Source organism: Myotis yumanensis, unplaced genomic scaffold (genome assembly GCF_028538775.1).
Source record: "Myotis yumanensis isolate MYYU_CA2020_CCGP unplaced genomic scaffold, mMyoYum1.0.hap1 SCAF_14, whole genome shotgun sequence".
NCBI classification, from domain to species: Eukaryota; Metazoa; Chordata; class Mammalia; order Chiroptera; family Vespertilionidae; genus Myotis; species Myotis yumanensis.
The window spans coordinates 1759789-1786102 of record NW_027223765.1 but is presented as its reverse complement, the minus strand read 5'-3'; the positions used below and the strand labels follow the sequence as shown (position 1 = coordinate 1786102).

General features: G+C 68.1%; 3 protein-coding genes across 4 annotated transcripts; 2 read left to right on the top strand and 1 right to left on the bottom strand.

The window, feature by feature from the left end:
- Positions 1-211: 211 nt before the first annotated feature.
- GMPPB (GDP-mannose pyrophosphorylase B) lies at positions 212-2605 on the top strand. Of its 2 annotated transcripts, XM_070391284.1 has the most exons (9): positions 212-577; positions 694-774; positions 875-923; positions 1060-1202; positions 1380-1538; positions 1622-1700; positions 1773-1900; positions 1985-2167; positions 2246-2605. In XM_070391284.1, exons 1-9 carry the CDS (start codon positions 449-451, stop codon positions 2375-2377), a joined length of 1083 nt encoding a protein of 360 aa, XP_070247385.1. In that variant the 5' UTR covers positions 212-448; the 3' UTR covers positions 2378-2605. The 2 variants fall into 2 exon arrangements, with proteins under 2 accessions (XP_070247385.1, XP_070247384.1); XM_070391283.1 differs by having other exon boundaries at positions 1985-2605.
- RNF123 (ring finger protein 123) lies at positions 2576-26072 on the bottom strand. The gene is made up of 40 exons (XM_070391278.1): positions 26026-26072; positions 25260-25455; positions 24025-24141; positions 23685-23760; positions 20159-20238; positions 19947-20041; positions 19559-19613; positions 19372-19457; positions 19159-19245; positions 18938-19005; positions 18699-18824; positions 18305-18419; positions 18126-18230; positions 17518-17643; positions 17323-17415; positions 17169-17242; positions 16457-16574; positions 16262-16361; positions 16013-16074; positions 15798-15869; positions 15468-15588; positions 14864-14965; positions 13679-13785; positions 13292-13490; positions 12934-13079; positions 12628-12711; positions 11842-11949; positions 10064-10241; positions 9343-9417; positions 9144-9231; positions 8973-9060; positions 8814-8898; positions 7600-7739; positions 7019-7207; positions 6860-6935; positions 6585-6669; positions 3407-3549; positions 3183-3277; positions 2975-3060; positions 2576-2890 (listed from the first exon to the last, which is right to left on the bottom strand). The coding sequence occupies exons 3-40, from the start codon at positions 24104-24106 to the stop codon at positions 2773-2775; spliced, it is 3933 nt and encodes a 1310-aa protein (XP_070247379.1). The 5' UTR covers positions 24107-24141; positions 25260-25455; positions 26026-26072; the 3' UTR covers positions 2576-2772.
- On the top strand, positions 2677-6327 carry AMIGO3 (adhesion molecule with Ig like domain 3). Its single transcript, XM_070391282.1, has one exon. The coding sequence runs from the start codon at positions 4017-4019 to the stop codon at positions 5541-5543; it is 1527 nt and encodes a 508-aa protein (XP_070247383.1). The 5' UTR covers positions 2677-4016; the 3' UTR covers positions 5544-6327.
- Positions 26073-26314: the final 242 nt, after the last annotated feature.

The window sequence follows — 26314 nt, the reverse complement described above, 5'->3', positions numbered from 1 at the left end:
GCGGCCTCGCCTTTAGCGCCAGTTCCGCCTTCGGATCCGCCAATGGCTAGCTGACCCGCGGATCCCAATCGCGGTCCCCATAGCAACCGGGCGCGCTCGGACTCTCATTGGCTACGTCCGCCATCGCTGCGCCCAGCGCCTCGACGCCGGCGAACGTGCCACGTACGCGGCAGCCGATTGGCCCGCCCGCCCCGCGTCACCGCCGCCCGGGGTCGGATGAGTTTGGGGCCGCGGCCGTCCAGCCCGCGTCGCATCCTGGTTTGTGGGCCCGGAAATCGGCGTCGGGGCGTCCTGGGCGGAAAGGACAGCCCCAGAGTTGGTCAGTCTGGCACGTGAAGGACCCGGGGCTGGGCCCGGCGGCCGGAGTGAGTGACAGGGGTCGGCCAGGCGGCCGCGGTTTCCGCGGAGCGCGCACTCAGTCTCCGGCCGCCCGCCCGCCGCCGGCGCGATGAAGGCGCTGATCCTGGTGGGAGGCTACGGCACGCGCCTGCGCCCGCTGACGCTCAGCACCCCGAAGCCCCTGGTGGACTTCTGCAACAAGCCCATCCTCCTGCACCAGGTGGAGGCGCTGGCCGCGGTAAGGCCCGGCCGGGCGGGCAGGCGGGCAGGCGGGCGCGGGGCGGCCGCGCGTCGGGCGGGGGGCCCCGTGCCGCTGGCTCAGCCCGCCTGTGGCCAGCGCGTTCTGTCCCGCAGGCCGGCGTGGACCACGTGATTCTGGCCGTGAGCTACATGTCACAGGTGCTGGAGAAGGAAATGAAGGCGCAGGAGCAGAGGGTGAGGCTTGAGCGACTCTTGCCCCTTCCGTCGTCCCCGCTCGCCTGGGGTGGGGGGGGGGGGGGGCGCGGACGGAACCTGACCGGCTTCTCCCTTCCAGCTGGGAATCAGAATCTCCATGTCCCATGAGGAGGAGCCTTTGGGGACAGGTCAGTAGAGAAGGGATACCCCTTGTGGGGGAGGGTTTAGGGCTGGAAAGGGGTGAGGTCCAGCCTGGATGGGGCCCGCTGAGCCTGGATCCAGGGCTCCGACCCCAGGAAGATGGTGACCTGTTCCCCTCCGCAGCTGGGCCCCTGGCCCTGGCCCGGGACCTGCTCTCTGAGACGGCAGACCCTTTCTTCGTCCTCAACAGTGACGTGATCTGCGACTTCCCGTTCCAAGCCATGGTGCAGTTCCACCGGCACCACGGCCAGGAGGGCTCCATTTTGGTAAGGACCAGGTCCGACACTCCCACCTCCCGGCCCAGCCTTGAACCGCCCAGGCCTTACGTTGTGGGTGCAGAGCTGTGCGGTCTTTAAGCATTTTCGGCACAGCCGCTGAGATGTAGGACAGCACCCGCCCAAGGTGCGGGGCACCGGGCAGGGCCTGAGACCCCCTGCGTTCAGGTGACCAGAGTGGAGGAGCCTTCCAAGTACGGCGTGGTGGTGTGCGAGGCCGACACCGGCCGCATCCACCGGTTCGTGGAGAAGCCGCAGGTGTTCGTGTCCAACAAGATCAACGCGGGCATGTACATCCTGAGCCCGGCCGTGCTGCGGCGCATCCAGGTGTGTAGACGCGGCTCTCTGGTGGGCTGGGAGGGCAGGCCGCCGCCACCGTGCCCCTGCTCACGCGCTGCCCACTCCCACAGCTGCGGCCTACGTCCATTGAGAAGGAGGTCTTCCCTGTCATGGCCAAGGAGGGGCAGCTATATGCCATGGAGCTGCAGGGTGAGGCAGGGAGCCCGCAGGGCGGGGTGGCCTGTGGCTGGGCTGAGCCCCTGATGCATTCCCTCCCTCCAGGCTTCTGGATGGACATCGGGCAGCCCAAGGATTTCCTCACCGGCATGTGCCTCTTCCTGCAGTCACTGCGGCAGAAGCAGCCTGAGCAGCTGTGCTCGGGCCCTGGCATCGTGGGCAACGTGCTGGTGGTGAGGCCCTTGTCCGACCCACCGTTCACCCCCTCAGTCTGGGGGGGACAAATGCCCCACGTGTGCTTTCCCCACTGTCCTCAGGATCCAAGCGCCCGCATTGGCCAGAACTGCAGCATCGGCCCCAACGTGAGCCTGGGTCCCGGCGTGGTGGTGGAGGACGGCGTGTGCATCCGGCGGTGCACGGTGCTGCGCGACGCCCACATCCGCTCCCACTCCTGGCTCGAGTCGTGCATCGTGGGCTGGCGCTGCCGCGTGGGCCAGTGGGTAAGCGTCGGGACTAGGCCGTGGGGGGAGGGGCCGGGATGCGCCAGCCTCCCTGACAAGGCCTGCCCTTCCCCCCAGGTGCGGATGGAGAATGTGACAGTGCTGGGTGAGGACGTCATAGTTAACGATGAGCTCTACCTCAACGGGGCCAGCGTGCTGCCCCACAAGTCCATTGGCGACTCGGTGCCGGAGCCGCGAATCATCATGTGAGGGGCTGCCATAGCCCCGTTATTGGCAAGGGGGCACTGGCTTGAGGTGTCATAGGCCCTGGACTCGCTACCGTGTCTGGGGAGGCCTGGACAAGGCGGAAGCAGTCGGACCACCTACCTTCTGTGCACATAATCTGGCAGGGTCCTTGCTGGGCACACCCCACCCCGCCCACTCCCTCAAGAAGGGCCGGGTCAGGGCTGTTTGAATAATAATTTAATGCTCACAGTGGCCCTGACTGGAAGTCGAGCTCAGGCACAATGAGGGCTGGGCTCCCGCCATGGGGGACACGCAGGAGGCTGGGGGTGGTGGGCGGGGGGCTGGCCAGGGGAGCTCATAAATAGGGCCCAGCCTGGGTCTGGGCTCGGGCGGAGGCTCCTGCTGTGTGGACCGCAGACCTAGGCAGCCGAGGAGGTGTTGCTCGCCCCGCCTGCCCTCCAGTCCTCCACCGACTCGATGGTGGCTTTGCAGAAGAAGCAGTCCTTGTTGTTCATCAGGTGCTGGTTGATGCAGGCTCTGCAATGGGAGGGTGAGGGGGCCTGCGGTTCCTGCTGCTCCCTGGCCCAGCCCCGCCTCCTGCACCTAGGGGGGCCCACTTACTTGCAGGACTTGTGGCCACAGGGCTGGAACACCGCAGAGATGGGGTGCGCATAGCAGATGGGGCAAAGGTCCTCCTCGCTGGTGGGCTGCAGGGAGCACAGTGCAAGGTGGGCTAGGGTGGGTTGCCCGGGAAGGCGGCCATAGCCAGGCCTGTAAGTGCAGCCCTGCCCTCAGGCGATGGGCGTGGCCCTGTGGGTGCCCCGCTCACCAGGGAGGCAGCTGCAGCCTGGGCAGACGCGGAGGTCAGGTGTGCCAGCATCTGCTCCACCTGGGCCAGCTCCTCGCTGCTGATGTAGTCTGTGTCTGGGGTGGTAAGAAGTGTCAGGCCGACTGTGGCCCTAGAACCCAGGGCCTCGAGTACCCCAGCCCGAGCCAATGAGATTCCTGGCTCAGCCCCAAATCCCTCTTCCCTGACCCACCCTGCCAACTCACAGCTCTGTAGGGAAAAGCGCTTCCGGTCAGGGGCAGGCGGGGCAGTGCCAGGGCCGGGGGGCTCTGGGTGCCCCAGAAGATAGCGAATGGAGCGGAGCTGGAAGCAGGGGTCAGCCAGGAGCACTGACGTGGCTTTCTCCGTCCTGGGTGGGAGGATCCCAGTGTAAGGGGCTCAGGGGCGCCACCAGCAGGTAGTGCAAGTCCACCTGCCCCCTAATACACACTGAACCTTTAAAAGCAAACTGGCTTACAGGCTGCTCCCCAGGCGTCCCAGCTACTGTTTCACGGAGAACCTGCCGGCCGGCTCGCCGGGGTCGTGACTGCTCCGCCCCCTTCGACAGGAGCCAATGGGAGCCGAGGCCCCGCCCCTGAGCAATCACCTCCCGAGAGTATTTAGGGGCCGAGTGTCCAGGAGAACACTCGCAAGGCTGGGGAAACCCGAGAAGGGAGCCGAGGGAGCGCAGCCCAGCTCAGCCTGCAACTGGGAGCGGGAGCTGCCGGCTGTGCGGGTGGAGCTCGCATCCTGCCTCCCAGGCCACCGGCCGGAACAGAGGGGGGGTCCCAGGGCTGCGCCCCACAGAGCGACAAACCCACCCCAGGTCGTCCCGCCATGACCTGGCTGGTGCTGCTGGGCGCACTGCTGTGCACGCTACGCCTCGGCTCAGGCTCTCTGGACTCCGAGGGCTCCGTGCCCCTGGCGCCCCTTAACTGTCCCCACAAATGCATCTGCGCTGCCGACCTGCTGAGCTGCGCGGGCCTGGGGCTGCAGGACGCGCCGGCCGCCTTACCCGCGGCTGCTGCAGACATCGACCTGAGCCACAACGCGCTCCAGCGCCTGCGCCCCGGCTGGCTCACGCCCCTCTCCCAGCTGCGCGCCCTGAGCCTGGGGCACAACCAGCTGGAGGCCCTGGGTCGCGGCGTCTTCACCAACGCCAGCGGCCTGCGGCAGCTCGACCTGTCCTCCAACTCGCTGCGGGCGCTCGGCCGCCACGACCTCCACGGGCTGGGGGCGCTCGAGACGCTGCTTCTGTTTAACAACCGCCTGGCGCACTTGGACCGGCTGGCCTTCCAGGGCCTGGGCGCGCTCCGCTGGCTCTACCTGGGCTGCAACGAGCTGGCGTCCTTCTCCTTCGACAGCCTGCACGGGCTCAGCGTGACCCACCTCCGCACCCTGGACCTCTCCTCCAACCGCCTGGGGCGGATCCCGGTGCCGGACCTGGCCGCGCTGCCGGCCTTTCTCAAGAACGGCCTTTACCTGCACAACAACCCGCTGCCCTGCGACTGCCGCCTCTACCACCTGCTGCAGCGCTGGCACCAGCGGGGGCTGAGCGCCGTGAGCGACTTCGCGCGCGAGTACACCTGCCTGGCGTTCCGGGTGCCCACCTCCCGCGTGCGCTTCTTTGCGCACAGCCGCGTTTTCGAGAACTGCTCGGCGGCGCTGGCTCGTGGCCTGGAGCAGCCGGAAGAGCAGCTGCAGGTGCAGGTGGGCGGGCCCCTGAGGCTGGACTGCAACACCAGCGCCCCTGCCCGGCACATCGCCTGGGTCTCCCCGCAGCGAGAGCTGCTGGTGGCGCCAGGATCCCGCAACGGCAGCATCGAGGTGCTGGCCAACGGCAGCCTGGCCATCGGGAGCGTGCAGACCTGGCACGAGGGCATCTTCGTGTGCCTGGCCACCGGGCCCCGCCTGCAGCACAACCAGACGCACGAGTTCAACGTGAGCGTGCACTACCCGCACCCGGCGCCCGAGGCTTTCAACACCGGCTACACCACGCTGCTGGGCTGCGTGGTGGGCCTGGTGCTGGTGCTGCTCTACCTGTTCGCCCCGCCCTGCCCCGGCTGCCGCCGCTGCTACCGGCGCGCCTGCTGCTGCCGCCGCCGGCCCCGCACCCCCAGCCCGCTCCAGCAGCTGAGCGCGCAGTCCTCGGTGCTCAGCGCCACGCCGCCCGACGCCCCCAGCCGCAAGGCCAGCGTCCACAAGCACGTGGTGTTCTTGGAGCCGGGCAGGAGGGGCCTCAACGGCCGAGTGCAGCTGGCGGTGGCGGAGGACTTTGATCTCTACAACCCCGTGGGTCTGCGGTTCAAGGTTGGCTCTGAGTCCACGAGCTCCACGGGCTCTGAGGGGCTGGTGATGAGCTAGCTGCCCAGGGCCCCCCCAGGCCACACCCGCCGGCCGCTTGCCCTGCTCCCTGCTGCGCAGAGAACTACCAGGCGCCGGTGGGAGCCGCCTGCTAGGCCCTCCCTCGCACAGCGGCCCCTCTCACTGGGTTGTCTCAGCACAGGGCCTGCCGTGCCCCTTTCCTGGGGACACGAGCGTGGGAACGGAGGTCCACCTGGAGAGCCCTGGCCTCAGAGCAGGGGCCGCTGAGGGGGAGGGAGTGGGTCAGGGGAAGGGGAGACCTGGCCCCATCCCCAGGTGGAAGAGGAAACAAACCCTCCCCCTGCACACCAACAGCCAACCTCCTCCCAGCTTCCCAAGTCCAGGCCCAGTCTGGTGGGCAGGCAGGAGGCAGGCAAGGCTCCTCAAGAGACCCCTGGGCCTGGCCTGGCCCCACCAAGTGGCCCTGCTCCTGTGGCCAGAGCATCACAGGCCACAGAGGGTGGAGCCTCTCCTGTGGGCTCAGCAGCAGTGAGGGCACCGGAGGCCTCGCCCTGCCTTCAGCAGTGAAAAGCCTGCTGAGCGATGGCCAAGCAGAAGGTGGGGCCGGACGCGCTGTCCCTGGAGGCAGAGCTTCGGAAGGGCAGGCGCTGGCTTCCGGCTAATGGCTGAGGCGGTGCCGGCTTCCTGTGGACCTCGCCCTCCCCCTGCAGGGAGGCAGGGCAGGCGGGAACCCCTGTGCAGAGCGGAGCGGGCCCCTCGAGGGCCTGAGTCGGATTGTCGGGAGTTTCTTAATAAAGGCAGGGCGCCCACGGGAGCCTCCAGACACGGCAGCGTGTGCTCAGTCTCGTCCGGCAGTGCTGTCCCCCATCATAGGGCCCTGCCCGCCAGTTGGGGTTCCCGGCCCTGCCCAAGGCTCTGACGTGGGCCAAGGCGCCTGCTCAGCGGGGTCCCTGCTTCTGCTCAGCTGCCGCCGCCGCCTTTCTACCCCCAAACCTGACCCTGAGGCCCCTCTTGGAGCCGAGGACACAGAACAGCAAGGAGGCCCTTCACAGCCCCAAGGGGCCCCCGACCCCCACTCACCCTGAGGCGGGGCCGTGCACCAGGAGCCGCACCAGGATGCCCGTCACTGCCACCAGGATGGGGTAGTGGTCCACGCTCTCCAGGCCTAGGGAGGGCGAGGGGGTGAGCACCCGTGCTGGGGCACAGCGGGTGCCCACCGCCCTCCCCACAGGGCACAGGAGGGGCGCTGAGCTGGGGGGCCACGCCTGGCTGTCCTGGCAGAAAGGGAGCCGGGCATCGCTGCTCCTGGCAGAGGACCAAGGCCGGCGTGTGGAGGGCGGGCCCCGGGTCCTCACCAGGCAGCCACAGGGTGACCACGCGGTCGAAGAGGTTCCTCTCAGCCGTCACCCGGTTCAGCACCTGGTTCAGCAGCTGCGAGGGCGGCAGTGGTTGGCGGCGGGGTGGCTCCCACGGGGCGTCCCCGGCCCACCCCCCTCCTGCCCTGGCGGACTCACCTGGGCGAGCCGCTGCAGCAGCATCTCGGAGGTGGGCTGGGTCGAGTCAAGGAAGACCTCGGGCACCAGGGTGATGGTCATCTCCAGGACTCGCAGCAGGCTGACCGAGAGGTCGAAGCAGGTGGCACAGACCTTGAGCTGCCGGGTGTCCACGAAGTTCCTCTCCAGGCGCTCCACGGCCTGCTGGATCTGAGCCACCAACGGGGCGGTGGGCGGCCTGGCCACACCGGCCCCACCCTCCGCAGCACCCCGACCCTCAGGCCCCCCACCTCCTGGATCATGAGCTCCCCGACCCTCAGGCCCCCCACCTCCTGGATCATGAGCTCCCCGACCCTCAGGCCGCCCACCTCCTGGATCATGAGCTCCCCGACCCTCAGGCCGCCCACCTCCTGGATCATGAGCTCCCCGACCCTCAGGCCGCCCACCTCCTGGATCATGAGCTCCCCGACCCTCAGGCCGCCCACCTCCTGGATCATGAGCTCCCCGACCCTCAGGCCGCCCACCTCCTGGATCATGAGCTCCCCGACCCTCAGGCCGCCCACCTCCTGGATCATGAGCACCCCGACCCTCAGGCCGCCCACCTCCTGGATCATGCCGATGAACTCGGAGAAGGCCCAGTTGAGCTGGTTGAGGACGCTGTTGAGGAAGCTGGGCGCCACGTCGGGGTCCTGGCGCAGCAGGTCCGCCATGTGCTGCTGCAGCAGGATGGACGGACAGGGCTCTGCAGGCAGCGGGGGCTCGGTCAGGGCCCGCCGTCGGCCGGTCCTCGCTCGCCGGGCATGGGTGTGAGGCCGGAAGACAACTCTGGGGATGCTCAGGCAGTGAAGGTGAGGACAGAGCTCCACTGCCCTCCCTGTGCGGACCCAGCCACAAGCGGCCGCTGCTTCCAGCCCCACAGCCCCTAGGTCAGGAGCCAGCTCGGCCCAGCGCGTCCTCCACCGCGGGCGTCAGGGAGAGCGAGGCCAGGACAGGGAAACTGGAGCCCTCCTGCTGGCTCGAGGCCAGCTTCCTCAAGAGCCTCCTTGGCGTCCTGCCGCCCTCTGCTGTCCTCTGCTGCCCTTGCCTGGCCTTGGCACGTGGCCGAGGTGGTGGGCGCCAAGCCTGGCTGACAGGCAGCAGTAACCAGAGCCCGCAGCGCGCGGGCGGCCGGCAGCCCCCCTCCCCCACGCAATCAATAGTCCCGCAGCCGCAGGCTGCCAGCCCTGCCCCTCTCCACTTGCAGCTCAGCCCCACCCTCCAGGCAGGGCCAAGGCCGCTGGCAAGGACTCACTGAGTGACTTTGCATAAGGCACTGGGCCTCTGGGACACCCTTCAGGCCAAACACTGTCCCCCAAGGCAGCGACACACCAGGTGGGCAGGAAGAGCGCCAGGCGGGGTGCGCACAGCGCGCAGCAGGCAGACAAGCTGGGCCCAGACCCCGGCTTTGCCAGACCAGAACCCCGGGACAGCGCAGCCTCTGCGCCAACCAAATGCCCCTTCCCCCAGGAAGCCCCCAGCACGCTGGAGCCCGCCCCGCCCGTCTGTGCCCTGGACTCGGGCAGCCAGGCAGGTGGCAGAGAAGGGCAGAAGGACACGTGCTGGGACAAGGAGGTCAGGGAGCCCCTGGGAAGACCTGTCCCTCTTCACTGTGACCCGTAAGAGCTTCAGGCCCCCGGGCACCAGTGGGACGGAGCAAGGCGAGGAGCCCCTGGCAGGACGAAGGGGATGTCCCAGGGACAGACAGGGACTTGCGGCTGGAAGGGGAAGTCTGCAGCGGGAGCAGTGGGCACGGCCGCCCTGCCCGCCGGGTACTCACTCTGCAGGCTGGGCAGGTTGGCGTCCTCGGGCTTGATCTTCAGCAGGTGGGGCAGCCGTGTGTAGCGGTACCCGAACCCACAGCCCTGCGGCAGGGTGGGTGCGGGTCAGCGCGCAGGCCCCTTCGTGCGGCCCAGCCCTGCGCCCTCCGACCACTCACCTTCCAGAGCCGCACCAGGATCCAGTTGGTCTGCGCCCAGGGCCGCTGCTCGTAGGGAGCCAGGAGGCTCCTCACCATGGCAACGCGCCTGCCGGGGCAAGGGTGGCGGGCACAGGTGAGGCTGCGCGGGGCTGTGGGGGCAGGGACCTGCCCTCCCCCAGCCCCACTCACTGCTCCTCGGGGATGCGCTCCACGGCCCGCAGGGAGTGTGGGTAGCAGACGTAGCTGGCCAGCGCCTGCATCAGCGAGTCACGGATGTCTGCGGGGGCAGGGCAGGCCTCAGCAGGGGCCTCGTGCCCATCTGGCCAGCATTTCATGCAGAAAATAGCCAGTCAGAGAGGCCCCTCCCCCAGCCCTCTGGGCACCTCACCAGTGCCCACGATGCGTGTGTCGGCAAAGTGCTTGGCAAGGATGGCAGCCAGGCGGGTCAGGGTCTCCTCATAGCCTGCAGGGGGGAGGGGGAGGGCAGGCTAAGGGCTCCAGAGCTGGCTCCCGGGGTCAGTCTGGGCCCAAGCCGGCCTCGGGGGTCTTCGGGCTCAGCACTCACTGACGGCTGATGAAAGGCTAAGGCCAGACTCGCTGTGGGGAGTTGGTCCTGGCGGGGTGCTAACCGAGCCCTCACCCTCGATGGCTCAGCAGTCAGAGCCCCCGGCACCTACAGCGCTACCCGAGGACAGAGCTTGCACCTGGGTCTGAGGGGGGGCAGCGCAGGCCACAGCCCACAGCCCACAGCCTGACCCAGACATAAACCACCCACCCTGCCTGGAACCAGGGTCAGCATGAAGCTGGGCCTCCCGTGTGGCCCCCCAGCAGAGCCCCACCCCTCGCTGTGATCTACAGAGACGGTGCCACCCCCTGTGGCAGTGCCAGGCACTGGGTGAGAGGCCACCAGTAGGAAGTGAAGGCAGGGATCTGTGTGATCCGTTTCCCCCCAGTGCCAGGGAGGAGCTGCCAGGCTCTGCCATGTGGCGCCAGCACATGCGTGTCCGGGGCAGGCCGAGCGGAGCAGGAGTCGCTCCCGCCTCCCCCGCTTAGACCAGGGCCCGGCTCTGCCCCGGCTCCGAGGCTCTCGCCCGCCTGCGCGGCCTCACCTGGGAGCTCCTCCATGCTGTGCACGGGCCCGAAGTAGTTCTTGAGAGCGCTGTAGCTGTTGATGGCCACGCTCAGGTAAAACTCGGGCATGAAGGCGAAGAGCGGGCCGGTGCGGTCTCCGTGCTCGATGGTCCGCAGACAGACGCGCAGCAGCCAGTAGATGTCCAGCATCTTCTCCTGCGGGCGGCACGGGGGCTGCTGGTGAGGGTCCCGGGCAGGGCCGGTCGGGGCCCAGAATGTGGCTGAGAGCCGAGCCCAGAGGCTGGGCCGGGCTCAGCAGGTGCCGCCTGGAGGGCGGGTTCGCTTTTCTCAGAGGCACCGAGGGTGTTAAGTGCGAGGGCGCGGTGTAACCAGAGACAGAGCTTTTCCTCCGAGAGCAGAGACAGGGTGAGGAGGCCTGCTTTCCCCACTGCTAGAGCACTTCGAGTTCTAGAAAAATCTACCCTAAGATTCACATGGAATCTCAAGGGACACCAAGTCGCCAAAAAAAATCTTGAAATAGAACAAAGTTGGAGATCTCACTTTCTGATTTCAATGTATTGCAGAGCTACAACCATCAGACTGTGTGATCCTGACACAGAGACAGATGCAGAGCAACGGACTAGAGCAGAGAGCCCAGAAGAAAACCACACACACACACGCACACACGCACATGCACACACGCACACGCGCACGCACAAACATTTGACAAGGGAGCCAACAGGATGGCAGTTCCTCAAAAAGCTGAGAACACAACGACCTGATTCTGCCTCTGAGCACATGCCCGCAGACTCGAAACCACACAGCCCAGAGGGGGAAGCTCCCCAAGGCCGTCAGCGGTGAACACGGTGGCGCAGAGCAAACGCACCCCGGGTCTCAGCCTGACACTGGCCCGGCTTCCACAGGGTGACCCGTGAGGGCAGCAGCTACGTCAAGGAAGCCGGTGACAAGACGCACTGTGTGGACTGCACGGCGACGAGGCACCGCGTAGGCAAACGCCGACAGAGAGAATGCCGGCTGCCGGGGCCGGGGGTTATGGGTGTGAGTTTCAGTTTGGGAAGATGAACACGCTTTGGGTCTGTTTACAACCGAGTGAATACACGTGATTAACACCACGGAGCTGTGCACTGGAGGTGACCGAGGAGGGGCGTTAGATGCTGTTTCACTGCAATTGTGAGAAATGGTCAAGACGGCACACTCTAGCCCGGCCGGCCTGGCTCCGTGGTTGAGTGTCAACCTATGAACCCGGAAGTCAGACTGACGCCCTGTCTGGGCACAGGCCTGGGCTGCGGGCTCGGCCCCCAGTGGGGGGCAAGCACGGTTGGATGGAGCTCGCCTGTCCACCTCAAGGCCGGCTCCCGGCGGGGCATGGCCGCGTCTTTCTGCCTCGCTCCTGAGTGTCCCTGGCGTCAGGGCGGCACTGGACCCCCGGCCCCGGCACATGTCACTGGGTGATGCGTGAGTGAGTGAGCAGAGAACAAGCAGTGGCCTCAGGGTGGGTGAGTCTGCGGGAAGGAGCTGCCAGGCCGAGGGTGGCTGGGGAGAGGCCAGAGCCCGCGGGCACCAGAGGGAGGTAGAGACAGACCCTGCTCAACCTGAAGTGTCTGAGCTGGAGGGGCCCCCGGGGGCCTGAGAGGTTGCAGGGACGTGGCATGGGGTGGGAGGAGAGGAGAGGAGAGGGGCGGGGGGGAGTGTGTGTGCAGAGGCCCCGGGCGGCAGGGGCATTGAGGGGCTGCCAGCCTGTGCCCAGCCAGGGGGCTGGGAGGGCAGCAGCTGCAGGCCCAGGCCGCCTGCTCACCTGGGAGTAGACAGTGGCATGGACCCAGGCAAGACGGCGGCTCAGGTGGTCCAGCTTTTCTGAGAAAACTTTCTGGCTCTTGGTCAACTCCTCAAGGATGTCCTTCCTCTGCCCCGAGGAGAAAGGACGGTCAGGACCTGGCCCGCGTCCATGGCCTTGGGGCCCACTGTGGCCTGGGCGCAAGGGTGGGTGCACCCGCCTCTCTTCCACGCCCCACCCCCCCCCCCGCCTCTGACCCGCGGGTGAGCCCGCGTAGGCCTCGGAACAGGGCCGTGGCGGCGCCCTGGCACGGGGAGGCGGGGTGCAGCTGGGGTCTGGGAGCCGTGGCTGGGCAGCCCAGGGGTGTACGATGAACTGCAGGCAGCTGGGCCCCTGGCCCTGCCCCCGGGGGGTGAACTGTGGAGGGGCTCCCGGGGAGGGGCTCCCGGGGGGGACGGGGCCAGGCCCGCTTCCTGCTGACTCTGCATGTGGCCGAGAAGCGCTCAGGCTGAATCCATAATTGATGAGGACAGAGGGCGCGCCGAGCACTTAGCTGGCCAGGGGCGGGGGTGGTTGGCACAGCCATGGCTGGCTGATGGGGCTCAGACCGTGCCCGGCCTGGTACCAGCCCCTCGCTGACGTGCTCTGGTCAGGGTGGGGGTGGGGACAGGAAAAACTGCTGAGGTCACCCCAGCGGCAGGGCCAGGCCGGGCCAGGTTTCCTCCGGGGACTGTCCTGGGGACCCCAAGTGGGCAAGCTGCCAGGGCGCCCCACCCTCCCCCCGGAGACCTCTGCGCCCCGCCTCACCCTCTTGGGGCAGCGGCGCAGCTTGTCCTCCGTGCTCCTCAGAGCCATCGCGTACTCGTTGACGTCGTCGGACACCCCCACCATCTGGAGCAGGGACAGGCGCCTATGGTGACCCCGCCCGGCAGCCCCCCCCCCCCCCACCGTCAGGCCTGAAGCGCGGGCGGCATCAGCCTTGCTGTGGCACACGCTCACGTGCAGCCGTGCCCCCCTGCAGACCCGGGGCATGTGGGCACGCACGCACACGCACACGCACACACGCATGCACCCAACATGCAGAACCGCGGCCACACGTGGGCGGACGGAGACCTTGCCCAGCTGCTGGTGGACGCTCAGGTTGTACATCATCACGGCCCCGTCCAGCACTTCCAGCAGCGAGTTCTCCGTGAGGGGCTGCTCGGGCTCCTCGGGGGGCCGCCCCAGCAGCAGGCCCTCGTTCCAGTGGCTGCCCTCAACTGGAAGGGGCGTGGGGGGGGGGGGCAGGTCAGGGCCGGGACACTCGGAGGCGGTGAGGCCCAGCAGGAGGGAGGACAGGGGAGGGCGACCTATTTCTGTGCCATCGATTTCCTGCCTCGGAATGTACTGCCCTCGCCCTTGAGAGGCTGCGGGGCGGAGGCGGGGGGGGGGGGGCACCCTTCGATGCCTTGCCCGTCCCGCCGACACCTACTGTCCTCGCGGGTCCTCTGCTCCGCGCTCAGCGTGCGGACCTTCACTTTCTCTGAGGCGCTCAGAGGCCGCCGGGGGGTCATCAGGGTCACAGCCGCTGTGCTGAGGAAGCGGTTGGCGCGGCCCAGGGTCGGAGAGCTGAGCCAGCCAGGCCGGGGCAGGGGCAGCGCGCCCCCAATGGCCAGGGCCTGCACGGGGCGCTGTGGTGGAGAGAGGAGGCAGCGCCATCAGCTCCCGGGACCCAGCCGCTCTCGGCTCCGTGATTCCCGGGGCTGGGGAGGGGAAGGCAGGTGTGTGACTCCGCCCACAGCAAGGGCGCCGTGGAGGGGGCGGCCCCGTGTGACACCCCTGCCCTCAGAGAGGGCCCCCGCCGGCCCCACCGCGGCACCTGGGCGGCAGCCGGGGACGGCTCCTGGTCCTCGTCCAGGTCGTCCATGGTGGCCGCCTGCAGCTCCAGGGGGTCGATCAGGATGTTGGCCTTGGACGCCAGGTCATCTGGGAGGAACGGCAGGGCTCTCAGCCCAGTGGACGGGCGAGGGTCACGGCTGGGCAGGGGCCTGGCAGGGTCCCACTGGCCACTGCGCCTGCGCCTCACCCTGCACGGCCTCCAGCAGCCTTCCCTGTGCATCCGGGACTCCGTCTTGTAGACTTGGTGGCAGGGGGCACCCCATCACCCTCCCTGCCCCTCTGTCTCCTGGGACCTCATGCTCCCTAGGCCCCCCCACTTCCCTGCCCCCCGTCTGCTCCTCCTGCTGCCCTACAGGCTAAAGGCGGCCCAGGCTGTCCACGCCTCTGCTCAGCGCACTCTGCACGCCCAGGCCCGGGCCTCCCGCAGGCCGGCCCACCTCTGCCGCACCACCTCCTCCAGCCCAGGCCCTGTCCTGCCGCCCGAGCCTGTCTCCTCAGCCTCCGCTGCCCCTCCTCCCAACGGGCCCCGTCCCCACAGCCTCTGGCAAGAAGCCGGGTCATCCTTGCTCCTCTGCGCCCTGCCCTCCCCACACCTCTGCCACCTGCACACCGGCCACCGTCCCCTTCCCTGGCCCTCACCCCACTCGAAGCACAGCCGCAGCCCGACCTCCCCGGCTGCCAGCAATGAGCTTACAGTCCCTGTCGGAGGCTCTGCCCTTGCGCCCCGGCCTCATTTCCTGGCCCCCGGCTTCGCTCTTCCTCTCGGGGGCACCCCGCTGCGTCCCCTGCGCCTGGGCCGTCTGCTCTGGCCTCCCTGCGTGGCCTGCACTGTGCTCTCAGCCCTGGCCCTGCAGCCTCTCGTGTTCACCCCTCAAAACAGCTCAGGCAGCAACTCCAGCCCCGGGACCTCGCCCAGACCCCAGGGTCCCCACTCTGTCAGCACACGTGCCCGCTTCACTGCAGGGCTCCCACAGGCCCCCCGGGGCAGGGGGTGCTCCAGGGAAGGGACAGCTGGACCCAAGACAAGAGGCCAGTGGGCAGAGCCGCCTCTCCCGCCCGCAGGCCGGTGCGCGGGCGCCCTCTAGTGGACACAGGTAGCTCGGCACGCACCGCAGAGCCGGCTCCCTGTCCACAGCCCCGCCGGCTCCCCACCGGCCACACGCACCTTTGAGGGTCTTGCGGAGGTGAGAGAGGAGGCCGCCGAGGCGCTGCTGGTCGAAGTAGTCCACCTTGCCGTTGTAGAAGACCTGGGGCGGGACGTAGGCCTCTGCGCGAAGCCAGCGACCGGGCCGGCAGTCAGACCCGCAGGGACCCTCCCCGAGGCTGCCCCCTCCACTCTGGCCTCGCACAGAGGGGACCCCTGGGTGGCACCGACCCCCCCAGGCGCACAGTGTGGCCTCGGCTACCTCCACCCTGCCCCATCCCAGGTCAGTGCCAGCAACGGCACAAACTGGGGTGAAGGGGGCGCTCAGGGGAAAATGAGAGCCTGGCCCCCGCGGGGTCTCCCCCAGTGCAGGGAGCCTAAAGCTTCCCCCGACCCCTAAGGGCTGTGTCCCTCACACACAGGACCCAGCACCTCAGAGCCCAGGGAGCCCCCGGCCCAGGACTGCAGAGAGAGCTGGCGGCTGGGAGCCTGTGGGCAGTCAGCGCGGACGGCTTGCAGTCCCGGCCCACAGGGCTCCTGCTGCCCGCCCCCCCAGCCCCCACCCCACACCCACACCAGGGCTGGCTGGCCCTACCGGGCTCAAAGCCGGGCCTGGCCCACTCACCCTCGCTGACGGAGGCGTGGGGGTTGGAAGCCTTGTACTCATCCCAGTAGCCGCGCAGGGCGGAGATCAGCCGGTGCAAGAAGCAGACCATATACTCAGGGGGGCAGAGCAGGGGTATGTTCTGTGGGCACAGGGCACAGACATGCCGCTGCTCTAGCCCAGAGCCCAGCCCACGCCTCATCCGAAGCTGCCCCAGGGCCCTCACTGGGCAGAGGGCAGAGGACCAGGGCTCAGTGGGAAAAAGGAGGCGGAGAAGAGGCAGAAGCCCAGGGGGCAGAGCCTGCAACCCAGCCAGGGCCACGGTGGGCTGCCCGCCTGGCGGACACCTACCCCCCGGCCGCTGGCATTCTCCTGCAGGAACTTCCGGAACTTGGTCAGGAAGATGTACCTAGAAGCTTCGCCCTTCGGGGGCGGGAGATGAAGCTGTGATGAGCTGAGGACGCTGCTTCAGGCCGGACTAGCCCGTGCTGTGAGCTGGACCTGCCCGGGGAGCTGGGTCCACCCCGCCCGCCTGGCCAGGGACCCTCACAGGAGCCTGGACTCACCCCATTCTCATCCTTATTGTTCAGCAGCAGCTTCAGGATCTGGACCTGCAGTTCTTCCACCACTGGGGCGGGCGGGGAGCGGACACTGAGCCCGCAGAGCCCCGCCCTCGGGCCCCGGGGCAGGAGGGGTGCAGGCTGGGATGGGGCTCCACCACCAGGGACCCTGAGCCCAGCCCGGGCACGGCCGCGCCCCAAGCACATGTGCACACAGCCCTAGCCACCCAGCCACCCGGCCCAGGCAGGCCTGACCTTCGATGCGCTTCTTGAGCCTCTGGCAGCCCCGCTCGTAGGCACGCCTCCGCAGCCGCTCCTCGGCCGTCTCCTCCTTCACCTCCTTACTGTCCTTGCCCTGGACCGGGCGCAGGAGGGGAGACAGCAGGGTTCCCCCACCACCCACCCCAGCCCGGGCCAGCCTCCCTCAGACCCGCCACCCAGGCCACCCACCTCCTTGCCGGGGTGGGGGGGCCACCAGGTGGTGGGGATGAGCTGCTGCAGGCCGGCCTCCTCCACGCGCAGCGGGCTCTTGATGTGAAAGAAGACGGCAGACCGGAGCGCGTCGAAGCTGGAGCCCGTCAAGGCAAGCTCTGCTCAGCCAAGAGCCCCCCACCCCCGGGAAGCTTGGCGGAAATCTGCCCACCTGCACGTGCCCACCTGCACGTGCCCACCTGCACGTGCCCACCACAGTGCGCCCGCCCCAGGTGCCATCGCTGCCCTGTGCATGTCTCTCCATGAGCCCCAGAGCGTGTGGCTGTCAGCCCAAGCCCGGTGCCCACGCATGTACGTGTGCAGTAAAGGCGGCCCCAGGGACAGGCGGCTGCGGGACAGGCTGGGCGGGGCCTGGTGGCCTCTCCTGGGAGGCGGAAGGCCCCAGAGAGAGAAGAGGTAACAGCACAGCTCCCGCCAGGGGCCCAGAACCACTCTCCCCACTGTTCTGCTTGCGCACCCTCGACATTCTGGGGGAGCAGGAAGAGCTGACTTCTACATCTGGGGAACCCCGAGCGGGAACACGGGTAAAGGACAGTGCTGTGGCTGAGGGCAGGCCCTGTGGCGCCCCCACACCTCCATGTCACCCCGGAATCTGCCCACCAGCCCCCCACACTGGGCAGCTCTGGTCCTCCCGAGCCTCCTGGGACCCCAAGCGGCAACACAAGGATACAGCACGTTGCTCAGCAGAAACTTGCGGGACTTGTCATGCCTCAGGATGGCGACGGTGAGCCTCAGGTGGTGGATCTGCGGGGAGGGGGTGCTCAGAGGGCAGGCCAGGCCCAGGGCTCAGGGTTAGGGCTCCGGGCAGCGGCACGCACGCCCACCTGCAGGCTGAGGTCGGGGACGATGGGCGAGAAGCGGTACAGGCGCAGCAGGGCCATCATCAGCTGCTTGAGGCAGTCGTGCACCTCGTATTCCTGGAGAGAGAGCCGGCTGCACAGACGGGCGGGGCAGCCCCGACGGCCACTCCCCGGCCCCAGCCCAGGGAGCCCGGCCCGGCCCGAGCGCAGGAGCCTCACCTCCATGAAGAGCCACAGGAGGTCCAGAACCTGGCCCACCGTGGCAGGCACCTGCTCGGGGCTGCCCGCCTCCACGAGGCCCAGCAGGAAGCTCGTGAGCACCGACTCCACCAGGTACACCTTGCGCTGCGCGAGGGCGGCACTGGTGAGGGGCCGTCCGCCCCACGGGCACCCGGCCGAGGCAGCGCCAGGCCCAGGCACGGCGGGACCCTGGGCCCTCAGGCCGCCCCACGGGCACCTGGCCGAGGCAGCGCCAGGCCCAGGCACGGCGGGACCCTGGGCCCTCAGGCCGCCCCACGGGCACCCGGCCGAGGCAGCGCCAGGCCCAGGCACGGCGGGACCCTGGGCCCTCAGGCCGCCCCACGCACAGGTGCACCTCCGGCCGAGACGCAGGCTGCCCACCGCCCTCCCAGGGCTTCGCCACGGCCGCTCCTGCCTGTGATGTCGTTACCCCTCAACCCCCTCTAGGACCCGCCCCGAGGCCTCTTCCTCTGCTGGGTGACGTCCTGGGGGTCTGAGGGCTCAGGTCACATGGGACCCCTCCCAGGTGAAGGTGCAGCCCCGGCACAGGCGCCTCGGCCTCGGCCTGCCTCCCCCCAGCCCCTCACCAGGAGCGGAGCGAAGCGCTGGAAGATGTGTGCCAGCGTGAGCAGCACGGTGGGCTGGCCCTGCAGCTGCCACTCGGAGCTCTCCTTCTCCAGCAGCCGCCCCTCCTGGCGGGGAGAGGGGAGTGTGAGGGAGGGCGCAGGAGGCCCCAGCCCCCGCCCCCGCCCAGCCCCTGGCTCACCACGGGGTCCAGCTCCACGCTGAGCACTGCCCGGAAGCAGCCCAGCAGCCTCTGTGCCCGCAACAGGTCGGCGCGCGGCGGGTCCTGCAGGGGCCGGTAGCCCGCCACTGGGTAGGTGTCACAGTTAAGCTGCATCTGGGGCTCAGACCCCCGCCCCCGGAGGCGGCACCCCTTTTGCTACTTCACACTCTTCATCAGTTCAACTGGCACCCCCCGAACAAGGTCGCTACGGGACTGCTGCCCCTCCTGCCCCCCGCCAAGCTGGGCCCACTCACTCCCGAGGCAGCAGGCCCTTCCCCGCCAGCCCCGACTTCCCAGCGCCCTGACTTCCCAGCGCCCCGACTTCCCAGCACCCCGACTCCCCAGCAGCCCACGCCTCCATGGGAAAGGATATCGCAGGGGGCGGCTGCCGAAGTTGAAGGCCACGGACTCCTTGAAGGAGAGGCTGATGGCTGGGAAGTAGGCCATGCCAGGGCCCCTGGACAAGTTCTCAAAGGCGGTGCCCAGCGACATGCCGTTCCTGGGGTGGAAGGGAGGCTTGAGGGCCGTGCCCACGTCCCTGCTGGGGCTGCCCCCTCAGGCCACCCTCCCAGGGATGGGAGCCGGGCGGCCGGGAGGAGGCAGGGGACTCACAGGCAGAAGGACAGAGCGCCGGCGTCCAGGTCGATCAGGCAGCTCACGATGTCCCCCGCGGCCCACGCCTGCAGGGAGGAGGCTCACAGAGACCGGCGCCCGACAGCCTGCCCCCGCCCCGCCCCCGGGCCCTGGGCTGCGTCTCCACTGCCACCCAGAGGAGCCCCGAGTCCCTGCCCCAGCCCTCAGTCCCTCAGGCTGCCGCGGGGCTCGGCCCTCACCTTGCCGTAGTTCGTGGTGGTCACGTTCCACTTGCGCACCCGGTTGCCGTCGTAGGCGTAGGAGTTGTGCGTGTCTCCGACGCCCTCCTGGGGATGAAGGACGTGAGGCCCAGGGGAGGCGGGCGGGCCGGCGCGGTGCTCCAGGGCAGGCAGGGCTGGGTGGGCAGTCGGGGAGGGTTGGGGCAGAGGAGCTCCCTGGGGGCCGGCACGTACCTCCTGATTGAAGCGGCAGTTGATGGTGCACCAGCCGATCTGCATGAGCCCCTGGGAGGAGATGAGCACCTCGTACACCCATTTCCCTGGAAAAAGCCAAGTCAGGCCCGGCAGGCAGACACTGCCCCACCTCAGGCCCGGGCCCCCGACCGCCCCACCACCCAGCCACCGCCCAGCACGGCCGCACCTTTGTACACGCAGGTGGTCGAGCGGATGGTGCCGAAGTTGCTGTGGCCAATCACCTGGGGAGAGCAGGGGTGAGCTCGTCCGGGCACACGGTGCTTCCCCAGGGAGAGCGCCCGTCCCGGCGCCACCCGCCTCGCCCGCCTCGTGGTGCGGGCCAAGGGCCTCTGTGCCCCACCCTGCCCTGCGCCTGACTGGGGGGGGGGGGCGGCTAGGCCCGTGTGTCACTCGGGGAGGCTCATGGCCTTGCTGGGAAGAGGCTGGGGCTGGAGTACTTGCAAGAGGGTTTCAGGGTGTCAGGAGGGCAGGGGCTGAGGACTCCAGGGGCCGCGTTGGGAGGAGCTGAGTGAGCTGTCACCGGGCTGGGCCGGCCGGGCCTCGCCCTCACTCACCCCCAGGAGGTCGTCATCCACCAGCAGCAGCCCCTCGAAGCCGCCCGTGTGGTCCAGGACCACGGTGGAGGGGCCGAGCCGCCCTTCCACCTGCCCTGCAAGGAGGAGGGTGTGGTGGGGCCCAGGTCTGAGAGAACGCAGAGGGCTGCACCCCCAGGGTCTGCCAGGCCCGGCCTGGCTCCCCCAACCCCACTGCAGAAGCGGCCACGTACCCTGGCTCTCCTCATCCTCACTGTCCACCTGTAACAGCTGGTCCAGATGCTCTGGCAGGTTCTGGAAGTTCAGGGGTTTCCTGGGGAGAGCAAGAGGCTGCGAGGGGCCCCCAGTCCCTGAAACCAGCCCAGGACACTAACCCCCCTTCTCCTGCCCCCCAAGCTCCCGAGGGCGGCGGCCGAGACTGCAGAAGAAGCGTGTGTCTGGCCCCGGACCCTGGCGTGCTGGGATCAGAGGGCGAGGTGAGCTGCTAAACTAAAAGTGATGTCCCATCTGGTGCCGCCTCCGCTCCCTGGTCTGCGGAAGCACCAGCAGCTGCGCGTCGGGGACGCGTGGGCGGGTGGGGGTGGGGGGGAGTGCCACGTGCTCCCTGTGCGGCCCACACCCGCCCGCCCTCAAAGGGCCTGTGCTGATCGTGCCTGGAGAGCGAGGCCAGAGCAACGCTGACCCCACGTGGTCAGCACCAAGGTCAGCGAGTCAGCTCTGGACCCCAGCCCTGTGGTCCCTTCGGGGGCACCAGCCAGGGAAGCCCGTGTGGAATGAGACACGCCTGGCATCTGCAGGGCTCAGCCGTCCGAGCTGCAGGCTGGCTCTGTCCTGTACCAACCTACACGGCCCACCACCTGCCCCGCCGGACACTCTCTGCGTGGCCCGCACATGCTCAGAGGAGGAAGGGCCGTCTCGGGTCAGCCAGCTCTGCCCTGAGTTCAGCTGCTAAGAATAGCGGGGAAGGGGGAGGTGGACACCAGCGGGGCTCAGGCAGAGGGAAGGCCCAACGCCCTCTGGGTCAGGGCCACAGACTGTGGCACCTGCTCTTCCCGCTGAGATCCCAGCTCCGGCCCCGTCCACCCGCCTAGGGAGTGGGGTCTGGAAGAGGACAGAGGTGGCCCACGGTGCCCGTTCTCTGGCAAGGCAGCGCCAGCCCAGTCTCAGGGACCACGTGCTCCCCCCGGCTGTGAGCTGCTACTGACCCCTGGCTGCAGGGGCTGGAGATGCACAGAGCTGCGTCTCCGTGTAAATACAGGTGCTGGCCTGTAACGGGGGCTCAGGCAGCAGGGTGAGAGGCTGCTGCCAGGCCCGGCTGGCGGGCCTCAGTGGTTGAGCGTCGACCTATGAGCCAGAAGGTCATGGTTAGATTTCTGATCAGGAGCCAGCGAGTTGCGGGCTCGATCCCTGGTGGTGGGCGTGCAGGAGGCAGCTGGTCCATGACTCTCTCATCATGGATGTTTCTGTCTCCCTCTCCCTTCCTCTCTGAAATCTATACAAATATATTTTTTAAAAAGGCCGCCAGCCTCCTCACTGAACACACCAGGGGCCGGGGCCCAGGAGGCTTCCAGTTCTTCCCGGCCCACACCTGGGAGGGCTGCTCTGGTTTTTGTTTGTTTGTTTGTTTTGTAATATATTTGCACAAATTCATGCACCAGTGGGGTCCCTCGGCCTGGCCTGCGGAATTGGGCAGAAACCAGCTCTCTGACATCCCCTGAGGGGTCCCGGATTGCGAGAGGACGCAGACCAGAGGCCAGGCCGAGGGACCCCACGGGTGCACGATCAGGGCCGGTGCACGATCAGGGCCGGGGAGGGACGCGGGAGGTTGCCAGCTGAGGAGGGACCTCGGGAGGGCTCCAGGGCGTGTCCAGCCCATCTGGAGCAGTCCCGATTGGCCAGACCCCAGGAGTAAGCTAACCTACCTGTCGAAGCATCTGCCCCCTGGTGGTCAGTGCACGTCATAGCGAGTGGCTGAAAGGCCTTAGCATATCATTAGCATATTACACTATGGTTGAACTGCCGCCCGGACAACCAGACAATTAAGCACATTAGGCTTTTATTATATAGAATTGATTTCAGAGAAAAAAGGAGGGAGGGAAAGAGAGAAACATTAATGATGAGAGAGAATCATTGATTGGCTGCCTCCTGCACACCCCACACTGGGGATCTAGCCCTCAACCCGGGTATGTGCCCTGACAGGGAATCAAACCGTGACCTCCTGGCTCCTAGGTCGATGCTCAACCCCTGAGCCATGCTGGCCAGGCAGGCTGCCCTGGTCTTGTGCCCGATCTGCAGAGCAGCTGTGGGCAGGCGACCTGAGATGGCCTTTCAGTGCCCCTGCACTGCCCATCTGGCCAACCCCAGCCCAGGGCTTCCCGTCCACACAGCCGCTGACCAATGGCCCTGCCACCTGCTTGCCCTCCTGGCAGCCACGGCGGCGGCAGCAGCAGGATCATTTCTGCTGTCACATGAAGTAGGGATCAGACGGCCCTGGAGCACGCCTGGACTGGGGCTGGGGTGGAGGTGGGCAGCAGCCCCCCAGAAGTAGGAACCCCTTGGCCACCACAGCCACTTAAAGGAACAGGCAACAATGCTGCCCTCTGAGCCTGCCCAGAGAACAGAGGCTGCGAAAGACAGAACAGCCTGGGCTGGCAAGAGAGGCACTCCCAGGAAGGATAATTTAGCAACAACCTTACATGTGATTGCGGTTCAAATACTCTGGCCACACGACTCCACGCCCAGCGTCCTCACAGCTCGGTCCCCAAAAGCAAAGCCCCCCAACCAGGGCCCCGGCTAAGGGCGGACCCCGCGCCCTAAAACACGCCCACCATGATCAGTTTGCAATGTAGGAAAATACTCAGGGGATATGTTGATGACAAAAATAGGATTTAAATTTCTAAACACTTTTGGAGCTGAGAGCTATGTCCATTGTCTTGATGGTATGATGGCTTCACAGGTTATCCGCAATTCAAACTCAGTTTAAACACAAGTGGTTTATTGTATGTCAATTATTCCCTAATAAAACTTTTTTTTTAAAAAAATGAACTGATGGAGACAGAAATTTTTAATTAAAAAAAAAATTCTAGCCCTAACCGGTTTGGCTCAGTGGATAGAGCGTCGGCCTGCGGACTGAAGGGTCCCAGGTTCGATTCCGGTCAAGGGCATGTACCTTGGTTACGGGCACATCCCCAGTGTGGGGTGTGCAGGAGGCGGCTGATCGATGTTTCTCTCTCATTGATGTTTCTAATTCTCTATCCCTCTCCCTTCCTCTCTGTAAAAAATCAATAACAAATTTTAAAAAAACTTCTATTCAGCATAATCCAAACTGTACAGATCGTGAGATGGAGAACCCCGCCCAAACAGGCCCCTGTCCGCGCATTAGCTAATGCGCGGACAGGGGCCTTTCCTGCTTCCAAGTGTCTGCTAAGACGCACTGGGACTGATGCGGGTTAAGCTTAAATGCGTTAAACTTGCAAGGAAACAGGCGGTGAGGTGTGTCCTTCACAGACTCAGGCCGGCGGCAGAGGGCCGGGTGGGGAGGAGCGGGCAGATGCTCACGGGACCGATGCCGACTGCGGAGTCGGTGTAACGCTGAGCGCTGACCGGCGCCGGCCTCTGACCCCCCAGCTCCCTCGGACGGAAGGGACTGGCACTGCCGGAGGGGAGGACGCAGCGGGACCCCCAGGCAAGAGCGAGCGAGGAAACCCAGGCCCTTCCCTGCAGGCCCTGCAGAGGGAGGAGGCGGCCCGCGGGCTGTACCTGCTGGTGGCGGCAGCGGCGTCAGGAGAGAAGACGCGGTGCAGGTAGTCCTCCAGCAGCTTCTCATGCACGATGCCTGGGCCGCAGGCAGGAGAGAGGCCACGGTCAGTGCCGCTCAGCTCTGCGGCCTCGGGGTCAAGTGGGTGCACTGGTGGGTGCACTGCCCCATGGCAGCTGGTGGAGGAGCTGGCTGGCGGGGGAGGGAGGGAGGGGGACAGGGAAAGGAGAGGGGGGCGGGGGGCGCGGGCAGCATCGCCTGGGGGTCACGGGACCTGGGACTTGGCTGTGTGTGCCCCTTCCTTTTCCCTCCCTCAACAAGGAGCCTGCCCCCAGCCCTTACCTGTGACCCTGGGCTTCTCAGCGTCCGAGGTCAGCCCGTAGCTCTTGCGGGAGAAAGACATGTCAGCCCCCTTGGATGCCATCCTTCATGTCTCGTGGGCGGCCAGTGTCCTGGGGGCTGAGCCAGAGGCAGAGGTTGTCTCCGTGAAGCCGGCCAAGGGCCCCCACCCTCCCCTCAGTGCTGGGGGCAGGAAGGCCTGGGAGCCGATGGGGCCAGGTGCGCACACGCCCTCACGCACCAGCGCTGGGCAGAGGGAGGCAGGGGCTCCCAGCGTCCCGCACAGGGAGGCGGCTATGTAGGACCCCGCGTGACAGGCCACGGGCAGGCCGCCACCATGTCCCAGTGCTCAGCACAGGCCCCCACAGAGCAGAGGCCAGATATGAGTCTGTAGAACCAAACTAAATGCCTCCACCCTGGGAAAGCGAAACCAGCGTCCACCGTGGGGTGGCCTAGGAGCGGAGCCCCCGCACCCCTCTCCGTCCCGAGCCCCCCTGGGCCCAGCTCATCTCCAGGAGATACGATACCCACACCCAACACCACCCTCCCCAAGCGCAGCCCCCCCCAGGGCTGGTGTCTTCTCCAGCTACAAGCCCTGCCCACACCCGAGGCCAGCACCGTCCTCAGCTCCAGGACCCCTTTCCCCTTCCCTGGTGGAAAGTCCTGCTCGTTTTGCTCACACACACGGCCGCCCACCCGGCCCAGCACCCCCAGCCCAGCACCTCAGCCCAGCACCCCGGGCCCAGCACCTCGGCCCAGCACCCCGGGCCCAGCACCCCCGGCCCAGCACCCCCGGCCCAGCACCCCGGGCCCAGCACCCCCGGCCCAGCACCCCGGGCCCAGCACCTCAGCCCAGCACCCCCGGCCCAGCACCCCCGGCCCAGCACCCCCGGCCCAGCACCCTCGGCCCAGCACCCCGGGCCCAGCACCCCCGGCCCAGCACCTCTGGCCCAGCACCCCCGGCCCAGCACCCCGGGCCCAGCACCCCTGGCCCAGCACCCCCCGCCCAGCACCCCCAGCCCAGCACCTCAGCCCAGCACCCCCGGCCCAGCACCCCGGCCCAGCACCCCCGGCCCAGCACCCCGGGCCCAGCACCCCCGGCCCAGCACCCCGGGCCCAACACCCCGGCCCAGCACCCCCGGCCCAGCACCCCCGGCCCAGCACCCCGGCCCAGCACCCCGAGCCAGTTCTCATGGCCCGTCCCGCTGATCACCCCGCTGCCCGGCCCTCGCCCTCACGGGTGTCGCTCGGCTGCGGTGAAAGCGGCAAAGCGGCTGGTCAGCTTCTGTCTCAAGCTCCCCCGACAGGAGCCGCTGGCCACACGTGGCTGCTCACAGTGAATTACAGTTTGGAAAGTTGAAGTCAACTTCTCGGTTACCTTAGCCACGTCTCAAGGATTCGGGCCGCATGAGGCCAGTGGTTAGGGCGCTGCCCCTGGAACACAGGACGCGGCACCCGACAGTCCTCCGGGCGGCACTGGGCTGGGCCCCCCGACAGCCAGCACCCCGCTCCCTGCGGCCCCTTATCGCCCCCGCACAGGCCTCGGCCCCATCGCAGCCCCTGCCCGTTCCCGGCCGGGCCACGCCTGCCCCTCGGACGGTGCCTGCCGCCCCCGCCGGCCCCACGGGCGTCCGTGACCGCGGCCCCGTCCCACCGGCGCCGGCAGCTGCGACCTGGCCGCCCGGGGGGGCAGCCAACCGCCCGGACGCCCGCCCTGGGGTGCAGGTGCGACCAGGTGCCGGCGGCCCGGCTCCGCTCGGGGCTCCCCGCCGCGTCGGTCCGCCCGGTGCCGCCCGGTCCGGTTCCGATCAGAACCGACCCCTCTCGGAGCCAAGGGCGCGGAGGGCAGGGCACGGCCCCCCCAGTCCCCGCGCGGCCCCGAGACCCGAGGGTCCCCCGGCCCCAGCCCGCAGCCCGCACAGGCCGGGACCCCGCGCCCAGCACCCGCCCGGGCCGCCGGGGGGGCCGGGACTCGCCCCGCCGGGCGGGCCGCCCCTCACTCACCCCAGCTCGGCCGCCGCGGCCCGGCTCACAACATCCGCCCGGCCTCTCGCTACGGCGCCCGCCCGGGGTCAAACCCCGCGCCGCGCACGCGCACCGCCGCGCCGGCCGCCGCCAGGGGGCGCTCCGCCGCCTGGGCCGCGCTCCCGCCCCTGCCCCGCAGACACCCCGCCGCCCGGGCCGCGCTCCCGCCCCTGCCCCGCGGGAGGAGCTCGCAGCCGACACAGTGCCCGCCGCCCAGGCCGCCCTCCCAGCGCCTCCCCGCATGGGGGTCCTGCCCTGATGCCCCTAC